This window comes from Euleptes europaea, chromosome 16 (genome assembly GCF_029931775.1).
Source record: "Euleptes europaea isolate rEulEur1 chromosome 16, rEulEur1.hap1, whole genome shotgun sequence".
Lineage (NCBI taxonomy): Eukaryota > Metazoa > Chordata > Lepidosauria > Squamata > Sphaerodactylidae > Euleptes > Euleptes europaea.
In genome coordinates, this window is record NC_079327.1 from 12297473 (window position 1) to 12315934 (window position 18462).

At 47.2% G+C, this 18462-nt stretch overlaps 2 protein-coding genes across 2 annotated transcripts in view; one reads left to right on the top strand and one right to left on the bottom strand.

Annotated features, from left to right (window-relative positions):
• DNAJC3 (DnaJ heat shock protein family (Hsp40) member C3) overlaps positions 1 to 7409 on the bottom strand; it is a 40154-nt gene extending 32745 nt beyond the window's left edge. The window contains exon 1 of the mRNA XM_056861893.1: positions 7328 to 7409. Within this exon, the coding sequence (XP_056717871.1) occupies positions 7328 to 7409 (82 nt within the window). The remainder of the gene's footprint in view (positions 1 to 7327) is intronic.
• A 6101-nt stretch (positions 7410 to 13510) lies between these two features.
• Positions 13511 to 18462, top strand: part of DZIP1 (DAZ interacting zinc finger protein 1) — a 32985-nt gene continuing 28033 nt past the window's right edge. The window contains exons 1-3 of the mRNA XM_056862132.1: positions 13511 to 13538; positions 15315 to 15568; positions 15676 to 16203. Coding sequence (XP_056718110.1) covers positions 13511 to 13538; positions 15315 to 15568; positions 15676 to 16203 — 810 coding nt within the window. The remainder of the gene's footprint in view (positions 13539 to 15314; positions 15569 to 15675; positions 16204 to 18462) is intronic.

Consider the following 18462-nt stretch of genomic DNA (forward strand, 5'->3'; position numbering starts at 1 on the left):
CATCTCCACAACTCCCAATACAATGATCGTGGACAAGTTGTGTTATGTTTAAAAATATACGTTTTATCTTGGGCCCATCGTAATTATAAAATTATTCCAATTTCTAAAGTGATTACCCACTTTTCTGGAACATGGGGTAAGTGACACATTGGGGAAAGGCGTTCAGAAGAACTACAGGTGCAAGTCAAGGACCAACATGTGACTCCAGAGCCACTGTGTGAGTATCAGTGGTACAACTGATGAAAACTGGAACAGGTTGAGAAGGAACAAAGTGATCTGCTATAGTTCTTGTAGGTTATCCGGGCTGTGTAACCGTGGTCTTGGAATTTTCTTTCCTGACGTTTCGCCAGCAACTGTGGCAGGCATCTTCAGAGTAGTAACCAATGAACTCTGACCGTGAAAGCCTTCGACAATATTTTGATCTGCTATAGTTTACTGCACAAATGTTTGCGGAACGATGCCTCAATCTATTTCTTACTGGTGTTGTCAAGAATGCTTCTTAGTTATAGACTGCTGATGTTTGACCCTTTCAGACGCTTTCCCCAATATGAATAGGGTTGCCAGCTCCAGGTTGGGAAATACCTGGAGATTTTGGGGGTGGAGCCTGAGGAGGGCGGGGTCTGGGGAGGGGAGGGACTTCAATGCCATAGAGTCCAATTGCCAAAGCGGCCATTTTCTCCAGGGGAACTGATCTCTATTGGCTGGACAGCAGTTGTAATAGCGGGAGATCTCCAGGTAGTACCTGGAGGTTGGCAACCCTATATATGAATGAGATGGGCTGATATAGACCTCACAAAGAACGTAAAATAGTTCCACTCCTTAGTTAGCAAGCTACCCAGAGGCCTATAACTCCGCAGACTTGGAAAAATAATCACTTCTAGAAGCAAAAGAGCACTCTCCTTTTACCTAATATTTTTACCACATCTTATTCCAGTCATTACTCTTTTCTATTCAGAACCATTACTTACAGTAGTTTAGGTTTTTCTTCTCAGGTACCATCACTCTTATACTCAGCCCTTATTAAAAAAGCAATGGTTGTAGCTATTGAGGGTTTTTTTTTTGTTACTGGATTATATTTCATGCAATTGTTCATGTATTTAGATCTGAGTCAGTTTGTTTATTTAAAGCCAATTCACTCACACCATTATTTATTTAGAAAACTGATATCACCTCTCCAGAAACTGCCAAAAGCGGCTCACAACATAAAAACTAAAAACCCACCAACTCAAGTAAGGTTAACCTAGCCTGCAACAAATAGGGTTGGCCAACCTCCAGGTGGTTAGAAATAAGCAAACACCTCTGTACTCACACCTAAAGGTTTGGAAATTAGCACAGAACCAAAGTTGTATAACAATGAGCAAACATATATTAGGTGCTACAATAATACAATTATATACAGAAAGACTTCTATTCTATTCTAAGGTATATACAACTAAGGTTATACAACTTTGGTTCTGTGCTAACCTCCAGGTGGTGGCAGGAGATCTCCCGCTATTACAACTGATCCCCAGGTGATAGAGATCAGTTCCCCTGGAGAAAATGGCCGCTTTGACCATTGGGCTCTATGGCATTGAAGTCCCTCCCCTCCCCAAACCCCGCCGTCCTCAGGCTCCGCCCCAAAAACATCCTGCCAGTGGCGAAGAGGGACCTGCCAACCCTAGACCTAAGTCTAAACACGAAATTCATTTATGTTTTATATATATTTTATACACAGCCTGAATGTAATTTTATTGAACCATCAATGGCGCTGCTGAGGCCCTCTAATGCCTGCATGCCGGCTCAAAACATCCGGTTTTAGCATCAGTCTGGATATCGGATGTCTGGATAAGGGATGCTCAACCTGTAAAACATCTTCCCTACGCAGCTACAGCATTCTCTAGATGACCTCTGGCCAGGCACTGTCTCTCAGCCTAGCGAGACAGATTTGGCAGAGGCAAACCACGAGCTCATCCCTGAGCTCCCAAGGAGAACATAAGAAAGGCCATGCTGGATCAGATCAAGGCCCATCAAGTCCAGCAGTGTGTTCACACAGGGGCCAACCAGGTGCCTCCAGGAAGCCCACAAACAAGACAACTGCAGCAGCACCATCCTGCCTATGTTCCACAGCACATCATAGAATAGGCCTGCTCCTCTGATCCTGGAGAATATAGGTATGCATCATGACTAGTATCCATTTTGACTAGTAGCCATGGATAGCCCTCTCCTCCATGAACATGTCCACTCCCCTCTTCAAGCCTTCCAAGTTAGTAGCCATCACCACATCCTGGGGCAGGGAGTCCCACCATTTAACTATGCATTGCGTGAAGAAATACTTTCTTTTATCAGTTTTGAATCTCTCGCCCTCCAACTTCAGCAGATGACCCCATGTTCTAGTATTATGAGAAAGGGAGAAAAGTCCACTCCCTGTCCCAAGGAGGTGGGATAAACATCAAACACAGAGGTGTTGAACATAAGGCCCGGGCGAGCTGGAGCCGGCCCCTTGAGAGCTTTTATCCGTCCAGCAAGCCAGCCAGCCACCCCACCCTCGATCTGGTCTGGCAAGGCATGGCCCAGCCTGACCACGAGTCATTTATGTTATATCTCGCCCTCTTAACTATTGAGTTCGACAACCCTGATCTAACATTTTTATATGTTTTGTTTAATTAATAAGAAACATACAAAATAATCCCAGGCGTCTTTACATGCCATTAAAATGGACATGTCATTCTCCTTGTGATGATGGCTATCAGGACATTCTGTAATTTTTCGTTCCTAAAAGTGAAACGCTTTTGAGTTCAGTCTCTCAGATAGTATGATAGCCAGAGGCGATATGCATAATTCATTTGAGTTGGAGCCCTCGAGCACGTGGTTTGCTTTTAACAGGGCCAGTCAACGCTAACAAGCGTTACCACGCTACGCTTTCTACCAAGTTATGCTTAAAAAGCAAGGGGAAGCGTGGAAAGCAGCGCATGTGCGCGGCGGTTATGTGCCTTGCGCCGACTTCCAAATCAAAGTTGCCATTTTCAAGCCCAAATAACTTTTCCTTCTAAATGTTCTACAGACTCACTGAGCTCTGACAGCCAATATGGTGATTTTCTTCCCCATTTCACGCATCATCAGGGACAATAAAAACTCCGGAGGCCAAATTACATTATATCGGAGCAATCACTTCTTACCTCATGCATGCCCTCAAAAATATGAAGTGAGGTTATCTGGGTGTTATTAAGTGAAAAAGGACTGAAAGCAAAGCTACACTAGTGTTTACAAAGACTGTGTGTGTGTGTGTGTGTGTGTAAAGTGCCGTCAAGTCGCAGCCGACTTATGGCGACCCCTTTTTGGGGTTTTCGTGGCAAGAGACTAACAGGGGTGGTTTGCCAGTGCCTTCCTCTGCAACCCTGGTATTCCTGCTAGCCTGGGCCATCCAGGTCAGGGTTACGAAGACTATACAAGACTCTGTTGCTTGTGATCAGGCAGCTATAAAGAACACAACTTTCTCTCGCAAAACCAGAGTATTTCTGACGAATGGAGATGACATTTAACCTATATCTAACCTAACTTTTTATAGTCAAAAAGGGCAAGAGTCCAGTAGCACCTTAAAGACTAACAAAAATATTTTCTGATGGGTATGAGCTTTCGTGAGCCACAGCTCACTTCTTCAGATACAGCTAGAATGTGAATCCATCGGTCTTTAAGTATTCATGGCCCATTACCAATGCTGATTTCTCCACACCCATCTCTCCCCTGGACATCACAGACTCTTCTGCATATCACACCTAATCCCATCAAGCCTGCTATTCACATTTACATACTGTTCTTCTACTTAAAGACCGATGGATTCACATTCTAGCTGTATCTGAAGAAGTGAGCTGTGGCTCACGAAAGCTCATACCCTACAAGAAAATATTTTTGTTAGTCTTTAAGGTGCTACTGGACTCTTGCCCTTTTTGACTACTGCAAGCAGACTAACACGGCTACCCACTGTGAACTAACTTTTTATGTTTAGATAATGAATGAATATAGAGATATAAATATAGAGGAATAACTTTGAAGACAGAGATATAATGGAGATACTTGATATGTTTAATTATTTTATAAGGTGATCATTTCTAGATTATATATTAGCTCAAACATCTTTTCTCTACTTAATAATTAGAACAAACATTTGATTACCGTATAATGTAGAACAGCAGGGCAATGTAGTCTGCCTGACCTATATTTGTATGTTGGATATTCTTACTTTTCCCCTTACCCCTCTTTCCTTCTGAACCCTTCTTTATAAAAAAATAAAATATTATTAAAACAATGAAGTGAGGTTACCTGGGTGTTGTTAAGAGGAAAAAAAATTGAAAGCAAAGCTACACTAGTGTTAACGAAGAATATACAAGACTCGATTGCTTGTGATGAGGCAGCTATAAAGAACACAACGTTCTCTTGCGAAACCAGAGTATTTTATATAGCTAGAAATTACATGGGTGTGTGTGCACCTCAAAAGACAAACTGTCTCTCTGCAGTGCTGCTCAGTGGTTACTCCTCTAATCGAGCACCATCTGTTGTTTCATTATTGTTATGCTGTTTAACATGGCTTATATTTATTGGTTTTAATGTGTATATATTATGGCTTTTGTGTTGTGGTTTTAGTGTTGTTACCTGCCCTGTGCCCGGCTGCAGCTGGGGAGGGCGGGAGAGAACTCTAAAGTAATACATAATAAATAAACTTCAAAACTGTAATTTTACGAAAGCGGCAACATAAAATGACATAACAACACGTAACACAATAAAAACACATTTAAAAACACACATTATTTATCCCTTCTGTCTTTCCCTTTTCTTTTTCTGTATCCCTTATTTAAAAAATCAATCAATCAATAAAAAACAACAACACATCATTAAAACCAAAGCTAAAACACTCATACCAAAACATAAAATAACAATTAAAACACTGGCAGGAAGGAGGGGTCACTGAGGGAGGGCCAGATTTAAAAAAAAGTATTCACCTGCCGGCGGAAGACAGCAACAGAAGAGAACAGACTAAACTCTCTGGGGAGGGGGTTCTGAAGTTCTGGGGCCATGACCAAGAAGGCCTCTCCCAGGATGCAACCCGCCTAATCTCAGAAGGTGGGGGGCACCCAAAGCAGGGCCTCTGAAGACGTTGTGTGACACACCAACACTATTGGCATTATCACATAACCCCGGACTATTATCACCCACATAACTAAAAAGGGAAGGGAAAAGACGGCCAGAGCTGGAGTAATGCACAGTTCAAGTAAACTACAGTTCAGGGCCTAAAATGTTAAAAGTTACTAAAATGTTAAAAGTTACTAAAATGTTAAAATGTTAAAAAAATGCCATTTTTTTGCTGATGCTATGGGGCCTCTTAAACTAGACAGTTTAGGGCCTCGGTATGGCATAATCTGGCACTGGTGGACTAACTGCACAAACACAGGGACCAGGAAAAAGCATCGCTGCACTTGCAGAAGCTGTTGTTTACTAGATGTCTGATCCCTTGGTTCACACATTACATCTGCCAAACACAGAGCTGGGGACTGACCACATTCACGAAAACTTAACCGTGAGAATCAGCCTCCGCCGCACCACCTTTTCCACTAACAAGAGCAACTTTTCTATACCACAGGATAACAGTCGCAGTCATGCAAATCTTTCCTACAAAAGGACAATAGTTTGAATGTTTACAGTCCTTCTCCTAACTATACATATCACTTTATGGACCTACTCTCACAGTAAATATACCACATCCATCTGAAGTAGGCCAGATTTATTATTTTCATATTGCATCCAGGGAGAACGTGAAGCCTGGAAGTTTTGGGGGGGATTGGGGGGTGCTTCTCTGAAGCCGTTCAGGGATGCGGAAGCGAAGTAGGATTGGTGCTTGGATGGGAGACCACCAAGGAAAACTATGCAGAGGAAGGCAACGGTAAACCACCTCTGCGTCTCACCTGCCTTGACAGACCGAGGGTGGTGACTTGACACACACACACAAACGGTGCTTTCCCTAGGAGAGTTACTCCATTCTAAGCCCATTGAAATGAATGGGCTTAGACTGGAGTAACTCTCCTTAGGAATCCACTGAAAGAGACCCAGAGTGAGTCTTTGGCAGAGAGGGAAGGAGAGAAGATGTTGAGCTGGAAAACACCAAGTTCACAACACCACACCAGCGGGGGGTCCTTCTCCAGGGATGCACTAAAACGAATGACAGGTTAGCCCATTAGAAACAATGGGAGAGGCTGCGCAGCCCACTGAAGATAATGGGAGCCTGAAAAATGGATTTTCCAGTAATGTCTCTAAACCACTGGTTCCCAACCAGGGATCCGTGGACCCCCAGGGGTCCACGAGAACTAAATTAAGGTCCGCAAAACAAAGTTATAAACCTATAATAAATTAATATTTTCAATTAAAAGTTCTCTATTATAAAAATATATATTCAAATATTATTCTAAGTTTAATGTTTAACTAACAGTTATGATTAAAGTTTCTTTTCAAATTCTCGGAATTTTTATTTTGAACCTTGGGGTCCCTGCACCGAACAAAAAAGTCCTAGTGGTCCCTGGTCAAAAAAAGGTTGGGAACCACTGCTCTAAACTCTGGGACTGGAATGACAGCCCCACATGTGAAATGACAGCCCCTGGGACCCGCAGAAGTGTTCTGGGGCTGGAATGACAGCCCCAGAATACTTGTGCTAGTCCCAGGGGCAGCCGTTCCACCTTGGGGGCTGCCATTCCAGTCCCAGAGTAGTGCATCTGGGCTTAGAGACCTTACTGGAAAACCCATTCCACGTTTGCTTTGCAACTCTTTTTGGGCTGTAATGTATTTCAACGGAGCCCATGCAAGTCAATGGACGCTCCAGGCTCCCACCATCTTCAATGGGCTGTGCAGCCTCTCCCATTGTTTCTAATGGGCTAGCCTGTCATTCGTTTTAGCACACCCCCCTTCTTCCAGCAACCGGCAAACGTAAGTTACCAAAGCGACACAACTCCTGGCACACTTGTCAAGTCCCTTCTCCCGGGGGCAGCGCACCAAAGAGGAGATCCGCCCTGCTCCCCAATCTTTCCAGCACCCTCCACTGGTGCTGCGCAGCAGAAAACTATAAGGACACTTTGCCAACCCCCCGTCCCACTACCAAGGGCAGCAACCCCTACTCCTCCGCCCCGCATTGGCAGTCCTACTCTGCCTCGCCCCTTGGAGTGGAGATCCTAAATAGCCAGCGCCCGTTGCCAACTCCCGGGAGGAGGAGGCATGCCCTTTCATTGCACGCCCCCCCCCCAATTCCACCCCACACCCTGGACAGCAAACGCCAGGGCTTGCGCCCACCTTCCTCCCCCTGCCTCCTCACCCTCGTAGTGGAGATCCCACAGCACCAGCAGCAAGGGCAGCGCCGAGCCCAGCTTGCCCACGCAAGCCCGAGGGGACACCATGGCCTCCGTCCCCACGTGCGCCGCCCGCCCCGCGGAAGAGTTCGGCTCCGAACTCTGAAACTCTCAACATTCTACAGCTGCTTCCTCGGGGTGGGTCGTGGGAGCCGCCGATTGGCCGCGCCGCCGCCCGGCCCCGCCCCCCCGGCCCCGCCCCCCGGCTAGGCCAACGTGGAGCGCGGGAGAGGCCGCTGCCAGGAGTCTCCGCCCCCTCTTCCTTGAGAATGCGCGTGGAGGGGGAAGGAAGCCGCTGCCCGGAGGACGCTGCCCTCACTTGGCCAGAGCGAAGAACAAGAGTCCAGGAGCACCTCAAAGACTAACAAATAGGGCTGTTTGTTTGCAAAGAGCAAGAGTCCAGTAGCACCTTAAAGACTAACAAATAGGGCTATTTGTTTGCAAAGAGCAAGAGTCCAGTAGCACCTTAAAGACTAACAAATAGGGTTATTTGTTTGCAAAGAGCAAGAGTCCAGTAGCACCTTAAGGACTAACAAATAGGGTTATTTGTTTGCAAAGAGCAAGAGTCCAGTAGCACCTTAAAGACTAACAAATAGGGCTATTTGTTTGCAAAGAGCAAGAGTCCAGTAGCACCTTAAGGACTAACAAATAGGGTTATTTGTTTGCAAAGAGCAAGAGTCTAGTAGCACCTTAAAGACTAACAAATAGGGTTAAAGACTAATAAATGGGGTTGCCAGCAGTGGCGGACTGGGTCTAAAAATATTGGTTGCCAGGAGACAAAGAGAGCCCACCCACAACTATAAGGCTATCATTTAATTTTTATAGGAAACAAAATTTTCAAAAAATACACAAGTGGGGAAAAGGTACAATTAATTTTTTTTTGCAAAATAAATGTATATTAAAGTAATTGCAAGTGGAAACCAGCACACACCCACCCACAGGGTGGGGCTTGAATAGGAAATGGGACCGGATAGGCCAAGCCAAGACATGGAGCAAATCTTCTAATAGCTGCAGAAGGGCACAGAAGAACTCTTACGTATCTCCTGTTTATTTCAGAAAATTTTGATCAAGAGAACTTCCCGATGAATTCTGGTCTCATGGGGTAGATCTGTCTGTTGCTTTGCTGCCTTGAGAGGTTTTCAAGTTCCATGGACTGAAGCGGTCACTATGGTAGGACTACTTCTGAAGCTGATAAAGGCTTGGAGCTGCTGTCCACTGACCCAAGCCTTTCCTGGATTTTTCCCAGCTAAATTCCATTTCCTTTCGAAACTGACGGTATTTTCACTGCCTGAAGATTAAGATCAGCCTTAAGGGAGTGCCGAGAGGGGTGCGAACCAGACAACAGAAGGGAAATGCAATCTTGCTGAAATGTTGCCATAAGGATGTATTTCTGTCCCACGTAAATTGCTTCAGTCTTTCATGCACGGCTCAAAAACGCTCCAGCATCTCAGAACATCTTCTTGATTTTCTTGTGTTTCCCGGAGTGCACTGTTTCCGTCTTTCATTACAACCCCAGGCAGAGATAGCATTTTAATCCAACAGAGGAGATAACACCCACATTACCAAAGGGCTAAAAAGCTGGTGTTGTGAAGGGTTAAATGTCCATGTGTGTATGTGTAAAGTGCTGTCAAGTGGCAACAGACTTATGGCAATCCCAGCAAAGGGCTTTCAAGCCAAGTGAGAAGCAGAGGTGGTTTGCCATAGCCTTTCTCTGAAGAGTCTTCCTTGATGGTCTCCCTTCCAAGCACTGACCGAGCATAGTTTCCAAGATCTGACGAGACTGGGCTGTACCATGCTCCCTTCCCTCCCTAAATGTATATGCACAAATAAAAGCATCAAAACAGAGTTGGACATGACTCTGAACATCTGGACACCTTCAGTAATGCAGGATGCAGTACAAATGCATTGTAGATTGTCTTTATCTGGTACATTATGCTTCGTGAAACAAAGTGCTAGTCAAAGGAAGCGCAGCAATATTAATGCCCGCAACAGCCACTAGAGGCCATTAAAAATACCCCAATAATGAATAGTGTACTACAGTCATTGGTGTAGTGGTTTATGAATGGCTGCTACTGGCTGAACAGGACTACAATATTTCATGGGATATTACACTCCTTGCCTGCCTGCCTGCTGCCAGGAATTTCTGCCTGCTGTGTATAAAAACCAGTTTTCCTTCTTTGGATTCTTTAGAAGAGTTTCATTTCCTAAAAACACAATTATGCTCCCATACAATCTAATGAATTATTCTTATGTGGCAGCATTTTGTTAAATATATACTGTATCGGATATTTTACTGGTCACGGACCGTTTTAATAAACTGTACTGTTAAATATATATTTATACACACACAATAAATAAATAAGATGTTCCACTTTTAGAAAGATCTGTACTGAAGGCTAGCAATATGACATCAAAGCAAGGTTCCAATATTTAGGTCAAGGACTAATTGAACTGGATTTCGCTGCTGGTGGACCTAATGATGGCTTCAATTAGGTCCCCAGCATAGATGGCTTCAAGAAAGGAATTGAGGGAATCATGAAGGAGAGAGGTTTATCAGTGGCTACAAGCCATGGTGACAAAAGGGAAACACCATAATTCAAAAGTCATCGGCCTTTGAACGCTGGTGTGTGTGTGTGTGTGAAGTGCTGTCAAGTCACAGCCGACTTATGGCGACCTAAGTAGAGTTTTCAAGGCAAGAGACTCTCATACTTTACAGACAACTAATGTACAATACTAAGAACTCTTTCCTGGGAATAAGCTCCATTGCACAGACCTAAGATTCTGAGTAGACCTTCTTAGGATCGCTCTCTAAACTACTTGAGGTCCTCAGACAACCTGATCCCACTTTGGGTGAATATTACTGTGAGCTGAAGGACTTCAGTGAAAAGCAATCTTAAGTGCCTTAGAAATAATGGTGGGACGTGCTGTGAAGTCACAGCTGACTTACTGTATGGCGACCTAGTAGTTTTCAAGGCAAGAGACTAACCGAGGTAGTTTGCCCCTGGACTTCCTCGGTGCTCTCCCATCCAAGTACTAACCAAGGCCGACCCTACTGAGCTTCTGAGATCTGAGATCAGACTAGTCTGAGCCAGGAAGCCTTGGCCTCTGTGCCCTGTTTGTTGGCTCTCCAGGGAGGGACTGTGGCTCAGTGGTAGAGTGCCTGCTTGGCATGCAGAAGGTCCCAGGTTCAGTCCCCAGTATCTCCAGTTAAAGGGACTAGGCAAATAGGTGATGTGAAAGACCCCTGCCTGAGACCCTGGAGAGCCGCTGCCGGTCCGAGTAGACAATACTGACTTCGATGGACCAAGGGTCTGATTCAGTATAAGGCAGCTTCATGGGTCCAACTGTTTATAATTCACCAAAGCCTGGGCTTATCCTCTCTCCCTGGTATTGCCCTCTGACCTCACTAGCTGACTTGTGTACTCCAAAGCGTGCTTTTGCCCACTACTCAAGTGGGAAGTTCAGAGAACCGAGGTCATCTGGATAGCTACTCTTCCAGCGGCTGTTAAATGACACTTCACTATAACAAGTAAAAATTCACCTTTTCCTTTAGTAGCAGGAAGAACTTTGGGGGAGGGGCCGTGGCTCAGTGGCAGAGCATCTGCGTGGCTTGCAGAAGGTCCCAGGTTCAATCCCTGGTATCTCCAGTTCAAAGGACTAGGCAAGTAGGTGATGTGAAAGACCCCTGCCTGAGACCCTGGAGAGCCGCTGCCGGTCTGAGCAGACAATACTGACTTGGATGGACCGAGGGTCTGATTCAGTAGGAGGCAGCTTCATGTGTTCAACTGCTTGGCTCCTGCCTGAAACAGGACAGTCCCTTGGTCTGATTCAGCAGAAGGCAGCTTCACCTGCTTGGCTACTGCCTGAAACAGGACAGTCCCTTGGTCTGATTCAGCAGAAGGCAGCTTCACCTGCTTGGCTACTGCCTGAAACAGGACGGTCCCCTGGTCTGATTCAGTAGAAGGCAGCTTCATGATCCAGCGGGGCTCTTCGCCTTGGAGCTGCAGGCATCCGGGCCATCGTGCCTCGGCTCGCCCTTTCTGAAAACCCTTCGATCCCCAACCAAGGGCGAGCCGAGGCACGAAGATGGGTTGCCGGAGAGGAACCCGGGAGGGGAGGGAGGCGCTTTGTGCGGAGGGCGGGTGGGAAACCCGATCCCCTCGGGGTTGTGCAGAGAAGGCAGGGGCCATGCGGCTGCATTGCAGGGCCATCGGGGTCCAGCGGGGAGAAGGGCGCTCGCTGGGCGTCTTTGGGGCTGTTTAGCCCCCTACCCAAGTAAAGAAGGCGTGGGAGAAGGAAGATCCCCGGACTCCCAGCCTCTGTGCAAAGCTCCCTTTGCCCTTGCACCGGCTCCCGCCTTGGGGAGGCCGAAGAAAGCGGAGGGGCTTCTCCGGGGAGTCCTGCGCGCATCCTTCGTCGGCCCCGGCCTCGCCTTTTGCAGGCCACCAGAAGGCAAGAGTTTGGGAAAGTTGGGCATCTTCCCGCCCCGGCTGCTCTTCGCCTGCCTGGAGAAACTCCCTGGATCCCCCACGCCTGGAGCCTGTTTCCAGATTGCATCCCTGGGGTCGGAGTGAGTTTTGCGCATCTTTTAAAAGTTTGCGGGTGTTGGTTCGCTTAGCTCTGCAAGAGTGGCTGTGACGCCTGAGAACAAAGCAAGAGGCCAGTAGCACCTTGAAGACTAAAATATTTTTGTTAGTCTTTAAGGTGCTACTGGACTCTTGCTCTTTTCTACTACTGCAGACAGACTAACACGGCTGCCCACTGTGAATTGCCTGAGATCAAAGTTGAACTCCCCTCTGCGTTAACCCGGGCGGTTGCCTTTGGCACGCATGCTCTGGCCAGCATGAATGGAAAGGGATCTTAAAGGGGGTCTTTTCTCCATTTATGCCTGGGAGGTTTTGCCTTGGATTTGCCACTCTCTGAATGCACATTTTCCCCACCCGAATCCTCAAAACTCTCCACGGGGGCTTATTGTTGAGTTTTGAGAATTTGGATGGGGGGGGGGGAATGTGCATTTAGAGAGCGGCAAATCCAAGGCAAAACCTCCTATGCATAAGGCCTTTGTAAAGTTTGTATCTAAAGCTGTGACTTTTGGGGGGAAAGGAGGAAATGGTGCATGAACTTGTAACAGTCTGTCCGTATGTAGTTTTTTTTTTAAATCTGAGGCCTAAACGTATAACATACTGTAAAATCTAGAAGAGTTGCCATGTTAGTCAGCTGCACTAAAAACAAGTCTCTATGCAACTGGCAATGCAATCCTAAAAAGAGTTACCCCAGTCTAAGCCCACTGAAATTGGTAGGACTTGTTAAAGAGATAAACATATGCTTGTAGTAGTAGAAAAGCTCACGAAAGCTCATACCCTACCAGAAAATATTTTTGTTAGTCTTTAAGGTGCTACTGGACTCTTGCCCTTTTCTACTACTGCAGATAGACTAACACAGCTACCCACTGTGAATTATATGCTTGTAGTATAAGCTTTCATAAGAAAGAGCCGCCTACAAGATCAGATGCTTTAAAAATAATATTCGGTGTTGAGTTACAAGGAGTTGACTCTGTATGGTTTAATCTGAAAACATCGTTAGATATGAAACTGGCTAAAATATTGTTTTCTCTATAGTTTGTCCTATCTTGGCGTTCTTGTTACTTTACATTCAAACTAGCATATAAAAATAAGTGAACAAATTAAATTTTTATCTTTCATACATATTAATTCAGAAAAAATATTATGCTTTCTGTCAGATGATGCAGGTTTTGATAAGGTCATAACTTTAAAATATCATAACTTTAAAATATTATTATAAACTAAAATATCAGGCATAAATCCAAACAGATTAGACTGTAAAAAAAAGTTTAGTCTATAAAGATTATTTTTTCATTTTTACTCTTTTCCGAGTTATAGTATTTTAAAATGTTAACAAATCATTTGATGAAGTCACAGAATCTTGTTCAACAATTATTTAGAGATATAAATTTGAGTAGGTTTGTTCATTGAGAGAGGGGGGAAACTATTTGCTTTCTGAAGTAGTAGGATGGAATGAAGTAATGTTTTTTTGAATTTTTGGCTTGAAAAAACAGAGGTGCCACAGATTGTGCATGTTGAAAATAGGAATTATATGTTAATAGCAAACTTGTATCAGGCTACAGTCTGATGCACACTTTCTTGGGAGGAAGTACAGGTGGGAATAACTTCTGAGTAAACATAAATAAGACTGAAAGTCCCATTGTGCCCCATCAGTAGAACTAAAAGCAAAGTGGAGAACCTCCCCCCGCCCCCGTCAATCAAGAATAGCATGCTCGGGAGATCTGGAATATGAAGAGCAGCCAAAAGTCAGTGAATTGGAGGGGGGGGGGGAATTAACCTGCTCAGAACCTGGGCAGGAAGATTTGGGGTGGGTGGGGGTGGAACAGAATTTCCAAACTGTTCCCCCCTCCCATACTTTATAAGCAACTAATGTACAATCCTAAGAACTCTTTCCTGAGAGTAAGCTCCATTGCTTAGATCTAAGATTCTGAGTAGAACTTCTTAGGATTGCTCTCTAAACTACTTTAGGTCCTCGGACAATCTGATCCCATTTTGGGGGAGTACTACTATGAACTGAAGGACTTCAGTGAAAAGCAATCTTAAATGCCTTAGAAATATTGGTGGGACGTGCCGTCAAGTCGCAGCTGACTTAGGACATAAACATAGACACTAGTTTATGAAGGACGGTTGCGAGGTTGAATGGCAACTGGTGTAATGAGGCAACGAATTCTTATCTGTTGGTTTGGTAAAGGGTCTGACTCACAACCGCCCTACATAAACATAGTCACTAGTGTCCAAAAAAGCAATCTGGTTAAAGATTGCTTTTTTGGACGCTAGTGCCTATGTTTAAGGTTAAAGATTGCTTCTTTGGACACTAGTGTCTATGTTTATGAAGAACGGTTGCGAGTCAGACCCTATACTGAACCAACAGTTAAAGAACTCCTTGCTTCGATACACCTGTTGTCATCCAACCTCGCAACCGTTCTTCATAAACATAGACACTAGCATCCAAAAAAAGCAATCTTTAACCTTAAATATAGACACCAGTGTCCAAAAAAGCAATCGTTAACCAGATTGCTTTTTTGGACACTAGTGTCTACGTTCATGAAGGCCGGGTGCAAGTCAGACCCTATACCAAACCAACAGGTAAAGAACTCCTTGCTTCATTACACCAGTTGTCATCCAACCACTATTGTGTGTGTGTGTGTGTGTGTGTGTTAAGTGCCATCAAGTCGCTTCCGACTCATGGCGACCCTATGAATCAAAGTCCTCCAAACTGTCCTATCTTTGACAGCCTTGCTCAGATCTTGCAAATTGAGGGCTGTGGCTTCCTTTATAGAGTCCATCCATCTCTTGTTGGGTCTTCCTCTTTTCCTGCTGCCCTCAACTTTTCCTAGCATAACTGACTTTTCCAGTGACTCTTGTCGTCTCATGACGTGACCAAAATACGATAGCCTCAGTTTAGTCATTTTAGCTTCTAAGAATAGCAGGCGTGATGGGATGAGGTGTGGTCTGCAGAAGAGTCTGTGATGTCCAGGGGAGAGATGGGTGTGGAGAAATCAGCATTGGTCATGGGCCATGAATGCAAGGTCTTTATTCAGCCCAGGTAAATGCATTGACTTTCGTTTGAACATCAACTGTAATTCAGCCGTTTCTCTTTCCAACCTCCCTTTGAAATTCCTTTGTATGAGAACTGCGACTCTTAAATCTGCAACAGAATGGCCTGGAAGGTTGAAATGGAAGGCTGTATGTAGGTTTTATTTTATTTGTTTTTTTTTTTAATCTCATATTTTGGAAATGTACATCCAGTTGTTTTTTCCCCGTTAAATTGTTTGGGGGCCCCCCAAGAGAGTGGGGCCCTAAGCTATAGCTTGTTGAGCTCACACGTCAATCCAGCACTGCTCCTATCACCCCCCCTTCTTTATTTCAGGACTGGGAGAAGGCCGGGTGTGGACTTCGTGTGAAGACTGTTTGCAAAGGCTGGAGGAGGAGGAGGAGGCGGCTGCTGCTGCGGGGGAAGTGTGGGGCGGCCTAGCGGTCCCCGGGGCGCGCCCGGGCCACCCCCGCGGGGCGAGGGGGCGCGCCGAGCCCGCCGCGCCTCTACGCCAGCCGCAGGCCCCGAAGCGCGCCGGCCGCGGCCTGGGCCGCTCGGTTGCCATAGCGACGCGGGAGACGCGCGGCCGGGCCTGTCCCGCGGCCTCGCAGTGGGCCGCTCGGTTGCCGTAGCAACGCGGGAGACGCGCGGCCGGGCCTGTCCCGCGGCCTCGCAGTGGGCCGCTCGGTTGCCGTAGCAACGCGGGAGACGCGCGGCCGGGCCTGCGCCGCGGCCTCGCCGTGACCGTCGGGGGCCGGGGGAGGCCTGCGGCGGGGCGGCCGGGGCCGCGGCCATGGCGGCGCCTCCCTCCGTGCCCGCTTTCCAGTTCCGCCCGCGGCAGGGCAGCCCGGACTGGCGCCGCCTGAGCGCGCTGGACGTGGGGCGGGTGGCGGCCGAGCTGGACGTGGCGGCCCTGCAGGAGCACCTGGAGCACGTGGCCTTCTGCAGCGCCGAGCGGGAGCGCTGCCCGCGCTGCGGCGCCCCCGCCGACCCGCTGCTCCTCAAGCTCTTCCGCCTCGCCCAGCTGTGCCTCGAGTACCTGCTCCACTCCCAGGAACACCTGGCCGCCCGCCTGCGCGACGCCCTCGCCCACCTGGACCGCCTGGCCGCACACCTGGCCCGCAAGGACCGCCTGGCCCGCGGCCTCAAGGACGAGTGCCGCCGCCGCCGCAGGATGATCAGCGCCCAGCAGGTGATGCTGCAGGCCGGCGCCGCCTGCCACCAGGTAGGGGACCCCCACCCCCCAACCCACCCCCAATTAACAGCTAGGCCGCATGGAAGGGTAGAGCGGTGCTGCTGATCGACAATACGTTTCTCCATGGCCTGGGTGGGAAAGGGTTAACACAGTTCCTTGGGCGGTCCTAGCAGCTCCATAGCTAACGACTCTTCTGCAAGGGGGGGAAAAGGTTCCTTTTCTCGGCAAAACAAACTCACATCTGCCTTGAATCGACGCTATTCCTGTCCACGGGAGGGGGCGGATCGCCAGTCTTAGATCCTTCTGAGCAAGAGATCTGCCAGGACCCACGAAGGGCCAGACCAAATGATTTCGCGGGCCTTAAATGGCCCCCGAGCCTGACGTTCCCCACCCCTGGTTTATGGGGTGGTTTGCCAGTGCCTTCCCCAGTCGTCTTCCCTTTACCCCCAGCAAGCTGGGTACTCGTTTTACCGACCTCGGAAGGGTGGAAGGCTGAGTCAACCCTGAGCCGGCTACCTGAAACCCAACTTCCATCGGGATCGAACTCAGGTCATGAGCAGAGCTTGGACTGCAGCACTGCAGCTTACTACTCTGCGCCACAGGGCTCTATGCACCTATAGGCATAGTTGAATTGTGGAACTCCCTGCCCCAGGAGGTGGAGATACCTGCAGGCCAGTGCCGCCTGCCACCAGGTAGGTAGGGGCAGCCCTCTAACTCTTCTATGGTTATTCAGGGCAGGATTTTGAACATGTATACATGGTATACATTGAATGTAAAAGTTTTGAACATACCATGCCCAGAACATACCACGTTCCCACCCACCCCCTTCACTCCGAATTAACAGCTCCCCATTTAAGGGTCAGAAAAGCATGTCTGTTGTATGAGATGCTGTGGGACGCCGGCAGGAGAATGCTGCTGCAGGCATCTTGTTTGTGGGCTTCTTAGAGGCATGGTTAAATGGTGGACCTCCCTGCCCCAGGAGGTGGTGACTGCTGCCAACTTGGAGGGCTTTAAGAGGGTGGACGCGGAGGAGTGGGGGAATCAAACCCAGTTCTCCAGATCCAAACCCAGTCCATTGCTCCAAACCGTCACTCTTAACCACTACACCACGCGGGTGGTAGGCATGACCTCTCTATGGTTATGCAGGGCAGGATTTTGAATATGTATACATTGAATGTAAAAGTTTTTCCTATGCTAGAGGCCTATGTTTTTAACTTGAATGTGCACCTCATTAAAATTTATATATTTGTAATTTTAACATTTTTCAGCTCAACCTCTTTGGTCTGGAATCAGTACTCTGGTTGAGTTCCATTTGGTTCCCCCCCTTTTGTTGTTGCTTTTTCAGGATTTTGAACATACAATGCCCAGAACATACCACGTTCCCACCCACCCCCTTCGCTCCAAATTAACAGCTCCGCATTTAAGGATCAGGGGAACATGCCTGTTGTATGAGGTGCTGTGGGATGCAGGCAGGAATAATGCTGCTGCGGGCATCTTGTTTGTGGGCTTCCTAGAGGCATGGTTAAATGGTGAACCTCCCTGCCCCAGGAGATGGTGACGGCTGCCAACTTGGAGGGCTTTAAGAGGGGAGTGGACGTGGAGGAGCAGGGGCATCAAACCCGGTTCTCCAGATCAGAGTCCATCGCTCCAAACTGTCACTCTTAACCACTACACCATGCTGGTGGTGATGGCTGCCAACTTGGAAGGCTTTAAGAGGGGAGTGGACATGACCCCTCTATGGTTATGCAGGGCAGGATTTTGAATATACCATGCCCAGACAGGACCTGTCCTTGCTCTTCTGGCTCTGTCGATTCATTAGCTCATGCCCTCTTGGAATGCCGCTTCTATGAGGAACTGCGACCACGTTATATCTCTCCCCTTTTAACACATAAATCTAATGCCTCTGTGTCTGGCATAATGCCTTTTTTACTAAGTGACAGGGATCCCAAGGCTACATTGTCAGTGGCAAGATTTGTTTCAGTCCTTATATCCCTCAAACATTAGATTTATGCTGCTCAAGATCAATGGATCAAGGATCTTCTAAGGGATAAAGGAAAGGTGGGGCAGTCCAGAACATATGGGCCATTTCTGCATGGTCAATTCTGATGCTCGAGAACCAGCCATTTGGATTGAGCCTGGAAACAAGTGGTCAACCACGCAACTATTTCAGTATAGGCGAGCCAGGCCTCTCTGTGCTTCAGTTGCATCCAAGTTATATGTGCCTGAACTCATTGCAGACGAATGCAGAGTTTTGTTAATTACATTTCTTGCTGTCATCCTCACTGACAG